Source organism: Psammomys obesus, unplaced genomic scaffold (genome assembly GCF_907164565.1).
Source record: "Psammomys obesus unplaced genomic scaffold, mPsaObe1.curated_primary_1811, whole genome shotgun sequence".
In the NCBI taxonomy this organism is placed as follows: domain Eukaryota; kingdom Metazoa; phylum Chordata; class Mammalia; order Rodentia; family Muridae; genus Psammomys; species Psammomys obesus.
The window spans coordinates 7,873,508-7,889,119 of NW_026596166.1; the positions used below are offsets into that span (position 1 = coordinate 7,873,508).

A 15,612-nucleotide genomic window follows, 5' to 3' on the forward strand; every position below is an offset into this window, starting at 1 on the left:
TGAAGTGTTCTATGCAGGCACAAATGTCCCCCTCTAGAAGTGTTGCTGGCTTCCACCACGGCCATTTTCCTAGGAAGGAGTCATAATCTGCTTTTATAATGCACGCCTCCATCCTGTGGTTCTGTAATGCAAAGCTGCATTAGTATGTGCTGACTCAAGTGAAAGATTTAGTCTTCTCAGATCATAGCTGTTTTTTACTCCAGCCTTTGGTATGAGAATATTCTAACTTCCTCTTTTTTTGTTGTTGTTTTGTTTAATCTCAGATAACAAGGCTCTAACCAAGCTGCTATGGTTTGATACATAGCTTTCCATCACAGAAGTCTCAATTTCAAAAACGAAACTGGGTCACCCATCAGGATCTCAGCTTCAGCTGTCAGTCAAGAGGCCAGCCTATGCTAGAAGCACTGGTTTTCATGAAATGCACATTTACATCACGGCAAAGCCACAGCTTAGAACATTACCATATTCCCAACTCCACCACACATGTAGACATTAAGCATTTATTGTAAGTTAACTCTGGAATTGGTTCTATATTCCGGCTGTTATAAATTTCTAAGTATAAAGAGTACTTCAGTTTCTCTCCATTCATGCTACACTAAGATGTAAATAAAATACAATGAAGTTACATTTATTTACCTCACAAGTTAGAGGGGTAACAAAGAGCCCACTGGTGTCCTAGCTACTGAAGTCTTACACTTCATGGTACTTTCCTGCTGTGTCCTTAGCTTGACATTGGTTTTGAGGCTGGATATACAGACATGTTTATTTCCAAGTTTGGGAAAAAAACAAATAGAAAGAAATGTATTATAATAGCTTCTGTACACAAAGTTGTAACTTTGTAGTTGACGTTGCATTTTAACTGTTTCCTAGTGGGACATCTGACCAACTGAGTCAGCAGTGTGGTGGTAAATACAGCACTCACCCTAGAGAGGCAGATACAGAAGGTATAGAACAGTAGTCTTTACAGTGTGACAGACTGAAACTTACTCTTACATGCTTAGTTGGAGGGGCTTAAGCCTAAATTAAATTAGGTATTTTATATCTACAATTCCTTAAGCTTTGAAGTTTATTTGTAAAGGCCAACAGCTAAATATTATCGACATGCTATATTTCAAATCACAAATACATCTTAACCTCTTAGATTCTAAAGACGTGGATCAATTAAAAGTTACAGGCAAACACACATTCAACACACACACATCTATCATAGTGTTATGATTGTCAAACTTTGACAATTATTTTAATTAACAGTAGGTAAATTCAAGCTGACGCACATCTTAATGAAAAGTAAGCAGCCTGAAAGAAACCCATTTTAAAACAGATTAGGAAACGACACAGACGTCAATCTTTTGATCCATCTGCACCCGGGGTAACGCCATCATCCAATTTAAGGGGACTAGCATCTTTCCCTAGGAGGAACATCCCATTTACCCCACATGGGGTTTTGAAAGCCGGGGTAAAAGAGGAATTACACATACATGATTAAATCTCTTGTTTGTTAAACCAAGCTTTATTGATAAAATGGAATTCGGAATATCTTACTAGGAACAGCAGCAGGCCCAGCCAATCATGATAGGAAAAAAAATGTGGCAGTCTCCTACTATGTAGGAAGTTGCTGCTTACCAATTAGTAATTAAATGTAAGGACTCATAAAGAGGTGCAAAAAAAATCAAGGCATTTTAGCCCAGAATTGATATTCTCCTGAATATATGGTATCAGCTGCAATACTCTCAGCTACAAGGAGAGGACATCCTAGAGACAGGGAAGAAGGAACGGCGTTATCAACAGGCCAATGCCTTGCCAGAACACAAAGACAGTTTTCAATACTCCCTGGATGTACAGCTTTGTAAGCTTTTGGAATTCTTCATCATCAGCTGCACATGAGCATCTAGCTATGTGGCTGCTGCTTCCCCTATCCCAACCCCAAGTCCAAACACAGCATGACTACATCTGTTGTGTCACACAACAAGCCAACGTTTCCTTCGTCATTGATAGTGATTTCAAAGCAGTTCATAATTAAATATGAGCACTTTGTACAAGGACAATTATACTTTACAAAAACCAAAATCATACAACAAAAATTGCTGGAGTCTGATTTACAACATGAATTACGGTTTGAAATCACGTTTACATAAGTCTCAAATTTACAATAATAATAAAAAAAAATCCATTCTGGGCTAGCTGTTCCACCGTTGGAGCTGTAGTCCCTCACCCGTGTCAGGTCGGACCCCTTGCTTAAAGTCGACGATGAATGTAAAAGGTTCGGCAAAGTTGAGCTGTACTTTCCTTTGGAGGCGAAGGTAAATCCACGCCTGGGTGAGCAGCTTTACCACATATCATCAGTTGACGCAGAATCCTTTACATAGGAAAAGAAACAAAACAAGGCTTACAATGAAAACTTCAGGATGCTAAAACGTACCACTTTCTGGATAATGCAGAAAGATAAGGTGTTATAACACTGATTGTTAGAGCTTATTTGACTTTTAAAGTATGTATGTGCACACATGAAATACTAGTATTTGAACTGTTTTGTTAAAAAATAAAAAATTGGTCTGGCCCCACCAACTAAAATTTTCTATTAAAAAAATAGTAAATAAATAAATTCTTTCGTTTGGAAAAACACTTTGAAGACGAACAAATAAATCATTAAACCAACAAAATTCACCTATCTTTTCATGAGAGTCCATTTTCATTAAACTTATTGCACTGCGGGAGTAAAAAGGCTAAGGTGAGCCTCACAGGGCTGCAGAGCAGGGGAGAGTGGCAGTCAGACAGTAAGCTGACAGCAGAGGGAGACTACGCCACTCTGCCACGCTAGGGCTTGGAGAAAGAGACTTCTCTGAGACTTCAGGGAGGGCTCTGCTTTCAGACTCAGGTATTTGCAGACAAAAACATGCTTCGTGGAGATGAACACTGAATCTAGGGCTACTCCTCAGAAAACTCAGAATAATCCAGGATTCTCAGCAAAGTGGTTCCTAACTGGAAGAAAAAAAAAAAAAAAAAAAACAACCAAACTGGTGAAGGTAGGTCTTTTGAAGTTGACTGATGCGGAGGCTTAAAAAGAGACTTTCTTTCTTCTCAGAGAGAGGTGGCCACTCACCATCACTATGTTTGCAGTCACTGGGATTCTGGTATACGCAGAGACCAGAGCAAGCAGACTTCAAAGTACTCACTGAGGATGTGTCTAACTCCCCAGGGAAGGATGTGCACTGACTGGAGAGAGGGAGGGGGAAAAGAGGGAGGGAAGTCTACTCACAGTGTCGTCATTTTTGTAAGGGTTCAGTCTATTGTAAACGGCTTCAATTACATTCCGCCTAGATGTTAAAAGATGCAGAAAGTTAATCCTCCAGAAAGTAAACCCCTGCTTAATAACCCCAACCCAGTTAAAACCTCAGAAACTAATCTTGCTCTTTGAGTACATTTATCCTGCTGCCAACACCTGGCCTGTCTTTAAGACACCTGAGTCCCAATGTTAAGGCAGAGCTACAGTTACTCTAAAATGGAGTAACAGCTTGATCTAGGAAATACTAGACAGAAGTTATAGTTTCTTTTACTTACTTAACAAACCACTGGCTGGTCTTTCTTAAACAATTACTACTGTGTGTACATGTGTTTGGAGGTCAGAGGACAGTTTGCAGGCGTCTGTTCTCTGTCTGTACTATATGGGTTCTGGGGACCAAAGGGAGGCCACCAGGCTGCTTAAAAACAAAAAGGAACAAAATAACCTACAACCCCCAAAAATTCAGCCTAGGGATTTAGCAGCTCAGCTGGCAAGAAAGGTGTCTACCTTCCAAGCACAAGCCCAGGCCTTCACTGGGATCCCAGCGCGCACAAACTGCCCTGTGCCTGGACCTTTAGCACCAGACATGAGGAAGAAATAAGTGGAGTCCCGGAGCTTACAGGTCAGCTAGCTGCTGAGTTCTGTTTAGTGAGGGACCAATTTCACAAGTAAGGAGAGCGACAGAGGAAGATGTTGTCTACCTTCTGTAACCTCTGGCACATGTACCTGAGCACTAACCGTCTGTATGGGCCTACTTCTATCTAAGCTGACTTAGACGGCTCCAAGTGAGCACACCAATACCCATCTTAAGGCATACTAGTTAGGAGTGGCACCACAGTACGACAGCTTTAACATGTCACAGTGAAACAATCCACTGGACACTTCATCTTTGCCTTTCTTAACACTCCTTCTAAAAGCTACAAAAACTACAGTGTTGAATACTTCCAGGACAAGTATAGGGATTGGTTTCTGCATAGTGTTTTACAATCTGGCCATGTGTGATGGAACAAGCCACAATCTCAGCACATTCAGCTGAGGCAAGACTACCTGAGTCAGTAGCCAGGCCAGGCTTCCATAAGATCATAGCTCAAAAAAGGGTCCCAACTTCCCTAGCAAACATGAGACTTTATTCAGGTTTATTCATACCAAACACACACACTCACACTATGATGTAATGGTGCTTTTAAAGTTATAGGCTTCACATTCTAAAGTTGATTGGAAGCAATTTTTTTAGATAGTCAGATCAATGATAGTCAAACTAAGAGTTATAAAAACAATAAATAAATAAAGGATTCAACAGGGCCTTTTATAATTCCTGGTAAAAATGATCAAAAAAACTATACTACATGTACAAACTACAGAAAATAAAAGAAATGGTCACAATATCCCTTTGTGCCAAGCACTAAATTAAAACAGACACATGAATTCCATAATGTGTATTGCTAACTACAGATATAAGCTTAATATCTACCACAAATTAATATGGTTCTACAAAGCAACATAAAAGAAAAAAAAAGTGTCTACCCTTTCTGACACTAAACACTAATCAACAATAAACCAAACATTGGGAAATACAGACATGTAGACACATTGCCCAAATTGAAGGTAATCTTTAAAGTGTTAAGGGTTTAACAATGGGGAAAAAAAAAAGGAGAGCGCCCACCACTACTAGGACCACTTATACTTTTGTGGGATCATATAATTTCATTTAAAATATCCTTTCACTGTATTACCTCATGTCACCCACGCTTCCACTAAGGATGACCCTCAGTACACACGCTGACATTCAACCCAAACGCGTACATTTCCTAATCGGCCACACATGATACAGGGCATTAGGTGTAGATGCAGTTATCTAAAGGCCAAGAGCATGCAAACATACTCACTTGCTCGCCAATTCACCCCCTGGTGGGAGGCTGGGGATGTTCTCACTTGCTAACGTGCGCATCACGTGGACTAAGTCAGGGACTCCTTCCCCCTGCTTCTTTATGATTTCTGGGAATCAGAAGTACTTTTTTTGTAAGTGTTATCAAAACTCAATATTTAAAACACTGAAACAAAGGTATCTTATGTTATCACAGACAATATTTACTTTCACTACGCCTGAGATTTTCTAAACTAGTATAACATTTATCACCGATCCTAGAAAGACCAAGGGATGCAGAAAAAGACACAAAGTATTAACCTCAGTGAAAGAAAGCAAGATAAAAATGTGAAAAGATTTCTTTCCGTTAACATGAGGTGTTATACAATCAAGGACATATGTGTGTGTGTGTGTGTGTGTGTGTGCACAAATGAAGATCTTCTTTCTTAAGATGCTGACTAGTTACTGTGCAACTCTGTCCTTATACCAGATACAGGTTTTTCTGCTCTTTACCCTGTAAATACATAACACATATTTAAATAAATTAAAGCTCAACACTTAAAATACCATTTGTTTTCCCTCCATTTGTTACTTAAGCAAGGCTTTAAATGAAAAAGGTCTAAATTTCATGACAGAAAAAAAAAAAAAAAAAAAAGAACAGAAAGACTTAAAAAACCCTCCACAGCTGCATTTAAAATGATTTGATGATTCGTTTCAAAACCTCAGTTACTAGGTGGGCACAGCGAGGGAGCTGCAGATTTGGTGTCATTCTTATCACAAACATCACAAGTTGTGAAACACAGAGCCTTACCCCAACTCTAAACTAAGTACAAGACGTTATCTGGAGATTCAGCATGTTTTAATCTCAGTGCAAATTTCAGTCAAAGGCACTTGCAACTTTTTTGTTTCTCAATATTTACATCAAGAAATGGTATTTTCTTTGCCACCCGGGCAAGAAATTATCATCCTAGTTCTCCATCTGTAAATACCTCTGAAAATAACAACACATATAAAAACTTCATTCTCTGACCAAGCCTCCAAATATTACTTCACCATTAAAGGCACAAGTTAAATAGACATTGCTACCCATAAAATCTCTTTACATGGTTCATAATTGTCCTTCTAAAATAAAGGCCAAATTTTAACATCTATTATTTTATGCCTTTTTTTCCTTTATAAAAAAATTAACAAAATGAAGCAGTCTTAAACCTGAACAAAAAGCAAGGATCTCAGATTTGGTTTGCCAAGTTCCTTTATTGTGTCATCTTTAACATTCTGGCATATTGATTTTCTACATGGTTCTAGTGCAGAAAATCTACTATACAAAAATATGGGGGTTGGATGCTTCCCTAAGCTACACAAGTTCACAATCTCAAAGTGTAACACACAACACAGCATCTACTAAGTAAGCCATACAATCGTTTGCGTAGAGCTCTAGATACAAGAGAAATGAACACTGATGATAAATTCAACCACTGATGGTTTTGGTTCTAAATAAAAACCCCACTGTATTTGATGTAGCTTACATCTTCATTAAAATATAAGTTTGGATATTCTAATTGCGAATACAGGAAAATAAATTATTTTATGAATAATAAAAGCTTTAGAAACAATTAGGATTTATTTGATGAGGGACAATCATTTAACTGAACAATTACACTATCCCTCTTCCTTTGGCTTCTAGAAAAGTATTGAACAGAAAGAAAAATTGTTTTAATTGGTCTTGGACTACACATTTTAATAGACTCTAAAAGACTTGGTGCTCTCTTAAAAATATGTATGTCAAGAATTCTGTTTCACAAACCCAGACACAAACATTATCTGCTCCTCACCCTCCTTATTGAAGCTTAAGGACTTCTTAGTTCCCTCAGCATTAGCAACTTTTCAGGGGTCAGACCGGTACGGTAGCAGTGATGGGAAGGCCACACAAAGGTGAGTATAATCTTAAACTGCCTATGGACCACAGTGCAACAGCAGTCTGGTTACGTGAGGAGGCAATCTTTTCACCACCTCCCCTTCAGTTAAGGTGAACACAACAGGAGAAAGGGAGCTCTGTCCTTTCCAATGTTGTGGACACAGAAGCCAAATATATTGAAAGCAAATAAAATGAGGCTTAGCAGCTCACAGCAATTTAGTCAAGGCATGTATTTAAAGAAAGAAAAAGGTATCTGGTATCTGTTTTAGAAGTTGTGTATCTTCATTTAAGACATACATCATTTACAGTACAAAGTTACATTCTTTCTATGCCTTTAAATAACAGCAGCTTTAACATTATTTTCTTTCTAGTTGCATCTCATCTGATCTAAAAATACCATACTTAAGTTATAACATATTACCTCCAACTGCATGGTATAACATGTGAACATAGCAAAAATATTGACTATCAATATAAACTCTGCCCACGTGGAGTGCAATCTGTCAACTCTCATTTGATAAAATGAAATATTACTGTAATAAAACTATATGTGGTGAATGTTCAATAATTCCACCAAAACTTACTTTAAAATAAAGCACACTTAAGAGAAAAATAGCAATTCATTTAAAAAACTGGATCCCATTTCATAGTGAAAATACTAAGGTACTTGTTATTTCTTTATACCAATAAAATCTAAGCCACGTTAAAGTGCCAAAACATCAATAGAAACTTACCCCATACATATTTTTTGGTGTCATGTTTTTCTACTAATTGGCAATTGAGACCCATCATTCTGTAACATCCTAATTATTTTTAACTTTAACTGTTTTATCTACACGAAACATTGAAAAAAACCCTAAGATATGAAAAGTTACAAGACCCTTGAAAACAGTGAGAGGAAATGCAATGACTAGTACACTCAACAATGAATGAATACTAAACAGTCCAAACACAGGCATTACCATCAAGGGAGGGAGGGTTATAAGAACAAAACTTTCTCAGGACTCTAGATACACTGACAACCCAAACCAAGCATAATTCTAATAGACAGATTACAAATGAAAAAGCAATAAAAAAGGAAGAAAATAAAATTAAAATGCACACTAATTTTAATAATGAAGACACAATGGGATGCAATAGTGTCAATGCTTGCGTGCTAACTGTGCTATCAGGAGAGCGAATGCACTTTTTACACTGACGCATTCCTGCTTCTAGGCATGGCTGACCTATGTGCTCATTGTACGCGTGCACAGGGAACCCGGTGTCTGGGGAAAAAATGCTTATGCTTATACTTGGTGAGCAGCTTCACCAAAGACCATGCCAGGGCCAGGGTGTGGCTCGGAGGGAAACACTTGCCTCTGCACAAGAGAACTTAGATTTGGTCCCCAGTTCACAACCAACCAACCAACCAACAAACCCCACCAACAAAAGGTTAATTTCTCAAAATATTCTTTTAAATATTCTTAAAATATTTAAAAGCATCACATTTTTTTTTTTGAGGTACACACACTTTCCATTTGTTCTGAAACGATCTGCAGAAACATCAGAACCACGTGCCTAGAGTTCTAGACTACTATCTTGATTTCGTCTGAGAACTCCTGTCAGGTTTGTGCTGTAGGTGAAGCAGCTTACGGCTTAGGAGCGAAGCCATGAAACAGAGGAAAAACAAGTTTTAAAATCTGTGGGATGTGACAGTTGTTATAACCATTTGATCTTCAAGTTATCAAAAACAAAACCCAACAAAACAAAGCCACCCAAAACCAACCAACCAAATACAGGTAAATAGAAATATTCCAGAGATTCTAACTTAGTGCACGCATCTTTTCACAGGAAGACGGCATACTCAAACACAGGACAACTCATGTTTTCCTGGCATAAAATTACTCGTGTCAGACTTCAGTCACTTAGAACAAAAGTTCCCCAACCATAATGCACAAGGCCTGGGGGCACATGTCTAAATGGTCGCTACAAAGTCCTTTCCACTTTACACACTAAGTACTACATGCTAAAGGCACGTAACCAACTACAGACTCTAAAATGTTATAGACTTTGATTGTGTTGAAGGTTTTGTTTTATTTTTTTTAAATAAAGCTACTTATTTTTTGTTAAAGAATCCACCTTCTACTCTGCATTCCAGGAACTTGTCCAGCTCGGCCTCCTTCTTCACCGCTTCTGCTGAGACCTTAGGTGCATTTGGAAAACAGATCAAAATCACACTCATGTTGTCTCGACTGCCCTGGGGAAGAAAAGGTCAAGAATATTTGGTTTTCCTTCTGTTTTTGTTTGTTTGTTTCTTAAACCTCGAGAATCTTTACAACTTGCCAGTTGTAACTACATTGTTTCTAGTACAAATGTAATTTTTAATATATTAATATTCAGAAAAAAGAATCATTACAGGTTAGATCCGCTGTGCTAATCACCAGTCAGGAGTCTATAAAGCAAAACTATTTCTATGCATTCCCTGGTGGCCACCTACTATGTGAGTATCATAGAGCTGCACATGTCACAGAACAGGACACAGATTTTTAGCACCAGTATTTACTTTCCCTTTCACGAATTTACTCTTCAGTCACAACACACTGTGAATACTGACTTAACTTAGTACATTCAAATTATTTATACTGCTGTAAGCGAATGGTTAGCCAGCCCCCTCACACTTTCCTAACTTTTAATATTTAATTCAGTTACATAGAAAAATTTATCTTATACACGTTAAGCAACAAATAATTCAAACTGTTTAATGTGGCAAATGCTAAGGTACTGAATCATTTTAAAACAGCATAAAGTATAATTTGAATACTTTATTAAAATCCGAATCTAACAATTTACCAGATTTTTATTTCGCTAACATCACTTACTTCTCTAGTACTATATAGCAAACCTAGCAATGATCTTATACACGTTAAGCAACAAATAATTCAAACTGTTTAATGTGGCAAATGCTAAGGTACTGAATCATTTTAAAACAGCATAAAATATAATTTGAATACTTTATTAAAATCCGAATCTAACAATTTACCAGATTTTTATTTCGCTAACATCACTTACTTCTCTAGTACTATATAGCAAACCTAGCAAAAGGCTGCTGAGTTCGTGAACACTAAGCAGGACTAGAATCCTAAGCACCTTGTTATTTTATTCAGAAATTGATGGCACACTACCAGACTGTTACTCTGTTGCCCTTTAAAATCACAGGTTCTTAAGTTACATAAATTTCACTTCTAACAGAACTAAGATTTTATACTGAACTGCATGTGTCTTCAAAAAGTAAGTCAGCAAATGTCACTGACAAAATACAACAGTGTGGCAGAAACCTGATGCCAAGTCAAGGACCCAGATTTTCTAGTCTGGTTGGCTGTGACTTAAGTTGTATGCTACTGTAGAATTTCTGAGTTCTCCAGGAAAGCTAGCAGCATGTACTAACTACGTACTATCTGCCAGTCTAGAGCGCACACGCATGCTAATGTAAATCCGTAACAGGCCTCTAAGTTAGATATCATCTCTATTTTAGAGAGGCTGAAGACTGTTTAAGACTGAAGAGTACAAAAGTAATAGAGGCAAGACTCCATCCCAGGTCCGTTTGCCTCTCAAGTCCACAGAACCTTCTCTGGCTTTAGCGTCCTTATCTGTAAAATAAGGGGTTCGGGGAGCTTAGCTATGTACATGACCCCATTTGATCCTCCCAAAAACCCACTTAGACAGGGTAATCTCTGTTCTTTTTGCATATGACAATTAAATAAAAGCTTACGTCAAGTCACGGGGTCTCACAGCAAGTCCTGAGTCCACATCCAAGGCTACCGTACCACACCATACCCAAAACTCACTACCCTCTTTGCACCACACCTAATGCTCACTAACCTCCTGTGCACTGATGCTACAGACTCACTGAACTAGTTCCAAAGCATTTCTAGAGCTTATAGAACCAAGCTCCAAATTTTCCCACCCTCTTTCTTAAGCACCTGGGTAGAATCTTTTCATCTCTGCTATTCTTCTACAGTACTAAAAAGCTTAAGTAACTCATGGTTAAAGACCAAACATTTAGAGACCATTCTTGCACACAGAGATGGGGGAGAGGGTACACTGGCTAATTTCCTAAGTGTCCCTTTATTTTCACAGTTAGGACACAGTATTCTGTAATTGTGTCAAAGACTTATTTTTGAGAGCTACAGGCTCTAAGATGACTAAAGGAAAATAATTAATGGCATAAAGTTGACTGAAGATAAACAAAAGTCTAGCTACCTTGTACAAACAGGTGTCGACTACTTCGTTGCAAACTTTCTCCAGGTCATCAGTGACTTCAAGTCTGGATCTCACAAAGTCACAGAGCTCCTCGTTTCCCATGACATCCCAGATACCATCACATGCAAGAATAATGAACTGATCATCCTCTTCAGACCTTTCAATATCATGGACTTCAGGCTCTGGTGAGACAAGCTGCTCTGTGGGACCTTTTCCATGGACACATTTATAATCAAAATCCCCAAGGGCCCTCGATACAGCCAGAGAGCCGTTGACACGCTGAATCATCACAGAGCCCCCTGCATTCTGAATTCGTTCTTTTTCCAGGGGATTACTTGGCTTGTGGTCTTGTGTAAAGAAGTGAACTTTCCTGTTCCTACAAAGTAAACCTCTCGAGTCTCCACAGTTAATGAAATAAGTATGTTGGGGAGAAATTAAGACACCCACAGCTGTCGACCCGCTTCTGTCTGCACCATGTTTCTTCTCTGACATCACTCTCATGTGTTCATCAATCTCCAGAAAGCCTGTTCTGATTCCATTCTTTACGTTTTCCACAGAAGGTGCTCCTGCAGACCCTTTAAAATCCTGGTTATTGGTGATGTGATCTAACAAATGCTCACAGCAGTATTTGGCAACCTGAGAACCAGCATGCCCATCATACACAGCAAAGAACGACCATGTCTCAAGTCCACTTGGCAAACCGATCACAGCCGTGTGTGCGTCCTCCATTTCAACTCGCCAACCTTGCATGCTGCTTAGGCCGTATCTCAACCCATTCCCCTGCCCCTGGGCATTATGCTTTTCCATCTTTGGCTTGTCTAAAAATGCTCCCATTATGACTTGATCCTCTAGGTCTGTAAACAAAGAGAAATAAGAAAGTCAGTAACTGTCTTTGGAACAAAACACACATCCAACAGTCTTTACGAAGTATCTACAAGGTACAAGGAAGCTGTAAAAACTCACATGCTGTAAGACATAAATGTTGTGTTATTGATTTGCAATGTGGAGATTAACAAGAAAAGGAAAGGCTGATCAAGTTCAGCTCAACTAAATAAGAAGCAGAGGAAACTAAGGCCCCAGGAGCCTCTGATACCGAGACCCAGCGGTGCTCATTAACTTACATGAACCATACAAGACTTCAGGATGCACTCAACATGTGTAATCTTGCAATTATGTTGTGTGTCAAATAAAAAAATGCAAGTATCTACTACTTCAGGTACCTTGGCTGAAGACTCAGGAATTTTTAAGAGTTTGATTCCAAGTTATTTAGTGTGGTTTCCACAATCAGAAACCTCTGTAAAACCACAAAGTAATTATTCACACAGGTCCAAAATTTTCAGTGTGCAAAATAAATGTAAGCAGTTAGATAAGATATTAGGGAGTTATTACAGGCTTAGAAGTAAAAAATGTCATTAGGTAGTAGTGGTGCTTATCTTTAATCACAGCACTCAGGAGGCAGAGGCAGGCGGATCTCTGTGAGTTTGAAGCCAGCCTGGTCTACAGCAAGGGCTATATAGAGAAACCCTATCTCAAGAAAACAAAAAGTAACATCTCACATTAATTGGGTGCACATGGGGGAAGGATATCAGCGAAGCACTATTTGGAAGTTTTATGAATCTTTATACCAATTTTGGCACATTTTACCCCTACCTTACTAATGAAGAAAGTAAGCCACTAAGTTACCTACTAAAGGCCAACAGCAACTTGCCTAGGCCTGGCTAGCCAGCTGGGTATATGTGAGTTGTGAAAGACACTTGATGCCTATCTACACTAGCATTCTTCAAGTTCCCCATCTGTACAATGGACATATTAATACTGATCTCCTGAATGATACTACCAGTCAGTCACAGCGAGCCTGGCAAAATGAAGGCACCAAGCAAAAGGGCACTATTTAATCACTACTATGCTATTACAAATACAGGACATCTAGATTTTGACTTTGCCTAACAGACTTGGCTCTACCCTTTAGAAACAAGTCCAGGACTCATTTACCAGATATGCAACACCTAAAATTACCAAATAAATCAATCCCATCTCAGGAATCTTACCTACCTAGAGTCTGAATTATTTACAGAAACCCACTGATGTAGGCATCTAAGCTACGTAAGAAATGGGAGACAGTTGTGTAACGATGTCAGAAAGTCTTCCTTAACATGAGACTGTTTACATAGATATCCTGCATAGCTGGATGACTAAACAGTGTTTACTTATCCCAATGACCAGATGAGCAGGTGCGCATGCACGAGTGTGGTAAGTGGCAAGGAGATTCCTTAGGCCTTTCTGAGAGCTTACATCTACCCGAGTACATGCTGGCTCTCATCTCAAGTATTAGAAGCTGATCTGAATTTCAAAACAAGGTGCTATGGTAAACATTTTGAGTCCTCTGAAACAAAACCAACCTCGAAACTGAAAACTCCACTCATTAAAGGTCAATCACTGCCTGTTTTTTCCTGTAGTGCGAGGACCCAAGCCCAGGACCTGGTGTATGACACAGTCTATAGCAAAGCTACATCCCTAACTTCTTGGCAGCTTATGCCTTTCACTTGGCAAAGCTAATGTAACAATCTACTAGTCACGAGGTTAGTGGATTAACTAAGAATCACTGAATAGTAGTTTTAACAAGCTTCACATATTTTTCTGTTGACCTTCTCTAAGAACTGTTAAGAGCAAACATGGAAACTGCTTGACTGCTCTTTAAAAGGTAGAATAGATAAATAAGGGGATAGTACTTACACTATACTAAATATCTCTATGCACTCCCGAGCCTCTAAGTAAATAAGTATTGTCCAATTTGGGCAGTCTTTAAAAAACTAAATCAAACTCCTCAAGTATTTGTTTGCCTGTGGACAGGTCTAATAAAACAATCCCCCAAGTTTCTATGTCAAATAGATACATATAAACAATGTGGGGAAAATGATACTCTTGGCAAATGATACATTATTCCAGCTCTACTTGCTCTGAGAAGCCGTATTTAGTGATATTTACGGTGGAGGTTGGTAAGATCCAAGGACCTACTCAAATAACAAAAGAGCACTGCTTAGATGGTATTCCAAACAGGAAGGATGTTGGGAACTGGAGAGCCTTTGATGAGCATTAAAATAGTCAGTTATAAAAATTGGAGTAGATCTGCCTAGAGATGGGACCCAAAGGTGGAAAGAAAAATCCATGGAAAAATTAAGTACATATAGTAAGAGACAAGAAGTTTCCCAAAGAAAGAGTGGAGGGGAGGGGACAGGAAGAGGGATGGAGGGAGGACGGGGAGGGGGGGGCTTGCTTAAGGCATAGGAAGCAGTGCAAAACGTCACAACATTTGAGTTACATGAAGGGGGACGCAAACAGAAATGCACCAGTGCCACCAAATCTGTATTTCCCATAGTTCATCAGTGCTTATGTACAGATAAACTTTGTCCTCAAACAATCAGCTGGCCTCTAAAGTATACTGAATAGTCTGAGGCAACACATGACAGCTGCAGTTCCATGAGGCAATGCACGCTTTGCAGTCACATCTCTGAAAAGGATAACTCAGAACACACAAAGCACCTTTAATTTCCCAAGCTGTGATTAATTAAGGCAGCTACTTCAAGGTTACGAGAATGAGAATGAGGAAAAGAGTGCATAAAAACTACAACAAATTGGGAGGAAAGAGCTAACAAGAGACAAACATAACAGCAACACATTTATTTATATTTACAAACTTAATTTTGATATAAACACAGAAGCAATCTGTCAAAACCTTTTTTATAAATAAGGTACAGGGAAACAGAGGTAAGGCTGAGAAGAGGCAGATCTAATATTTTAATTAAAAAAAAAGTTCATCTTGGGGTAGTGCTACCTATTTGTGCAAACGGACAAAATAAAAAAGTCTATATTATGCACTGATAATAATGTTAGCTTGGAGATTAAGGTTTGATTTTAAAAAACTATTTAAGCTTTCAAATATTTAAGAAGCACTCCAATTCTATACATGCCATCACATGTACATGGGAATAATTAAAGACAATAGGAAGTGGTTAAGGTTTTCTGACAACAAAACAAAACACAAAAACAACTTCCTTGAGAGTTAACATTATTCCCTGCCTGCAAGTCTACATAATTTCCTAAATCCCTGTACTTTCAAGAAAGAAAAAAAATTCTACAATTGTGATTAAAGGCCACACACACACACACACACACACACACACACACACACACAGTATCTTATATACAAAAGGTTGTGTTTGTCATCGAAAGTCAAAAAGAGGTAAAATGTATTAGCTACAAGCCAGAAACCAACCATCAAGATGAGATGACAATTTTGAAGGCATTCTGAAAATA

General features: G+C 38.5%; 1 protein-coding gene across 3 annotated transcripts in view; it reads right to left on the bottom strand.

The window, feature by feature from the left end:
* Positions 1–1,489: 1,489 nt before the first annotated feature.
* Ppm1a (protein phosphatase, Mg2+/Mn2+ dependent 1A) overlaps positions 1,490–15,612 on the bottom strand; it is a 34,690-nt gene continuing 20,567 nt past the window's right edge. For all 3 annotated transcript variants that reach the window (XM_055595292.1, XM_055595294.1, XM_055595293.1), the window contains exons 2-6: positions 11,299–12,152; positions 9,178–9,295; positions 5,167–5,275; positions 3,257–3,314; positions 1,490–2,356 (exon numbers count right to left, since the gene is read on the bottom strand). In XM_055595292.1, coding sequence (XP_055451267.1) covers positions 2,327–2,356; positions 3,257–3,314; positions 5,167–5,275; positions 9,178–9,295; positions 11,299–12,132 — 1,149 coding nt within the window. In that variant the 5' untranslated portion in view covers positions 12,133–12,152 and the 3' untranslated portion in view covers positions 1,490–2,326. The remainder of the gene's footprint in view (positions 2,357–3,256; positions 3,315–5,166; positions 5,276–9,177; positions 9,296–11,298; positions 12,153–15,612) is intronic.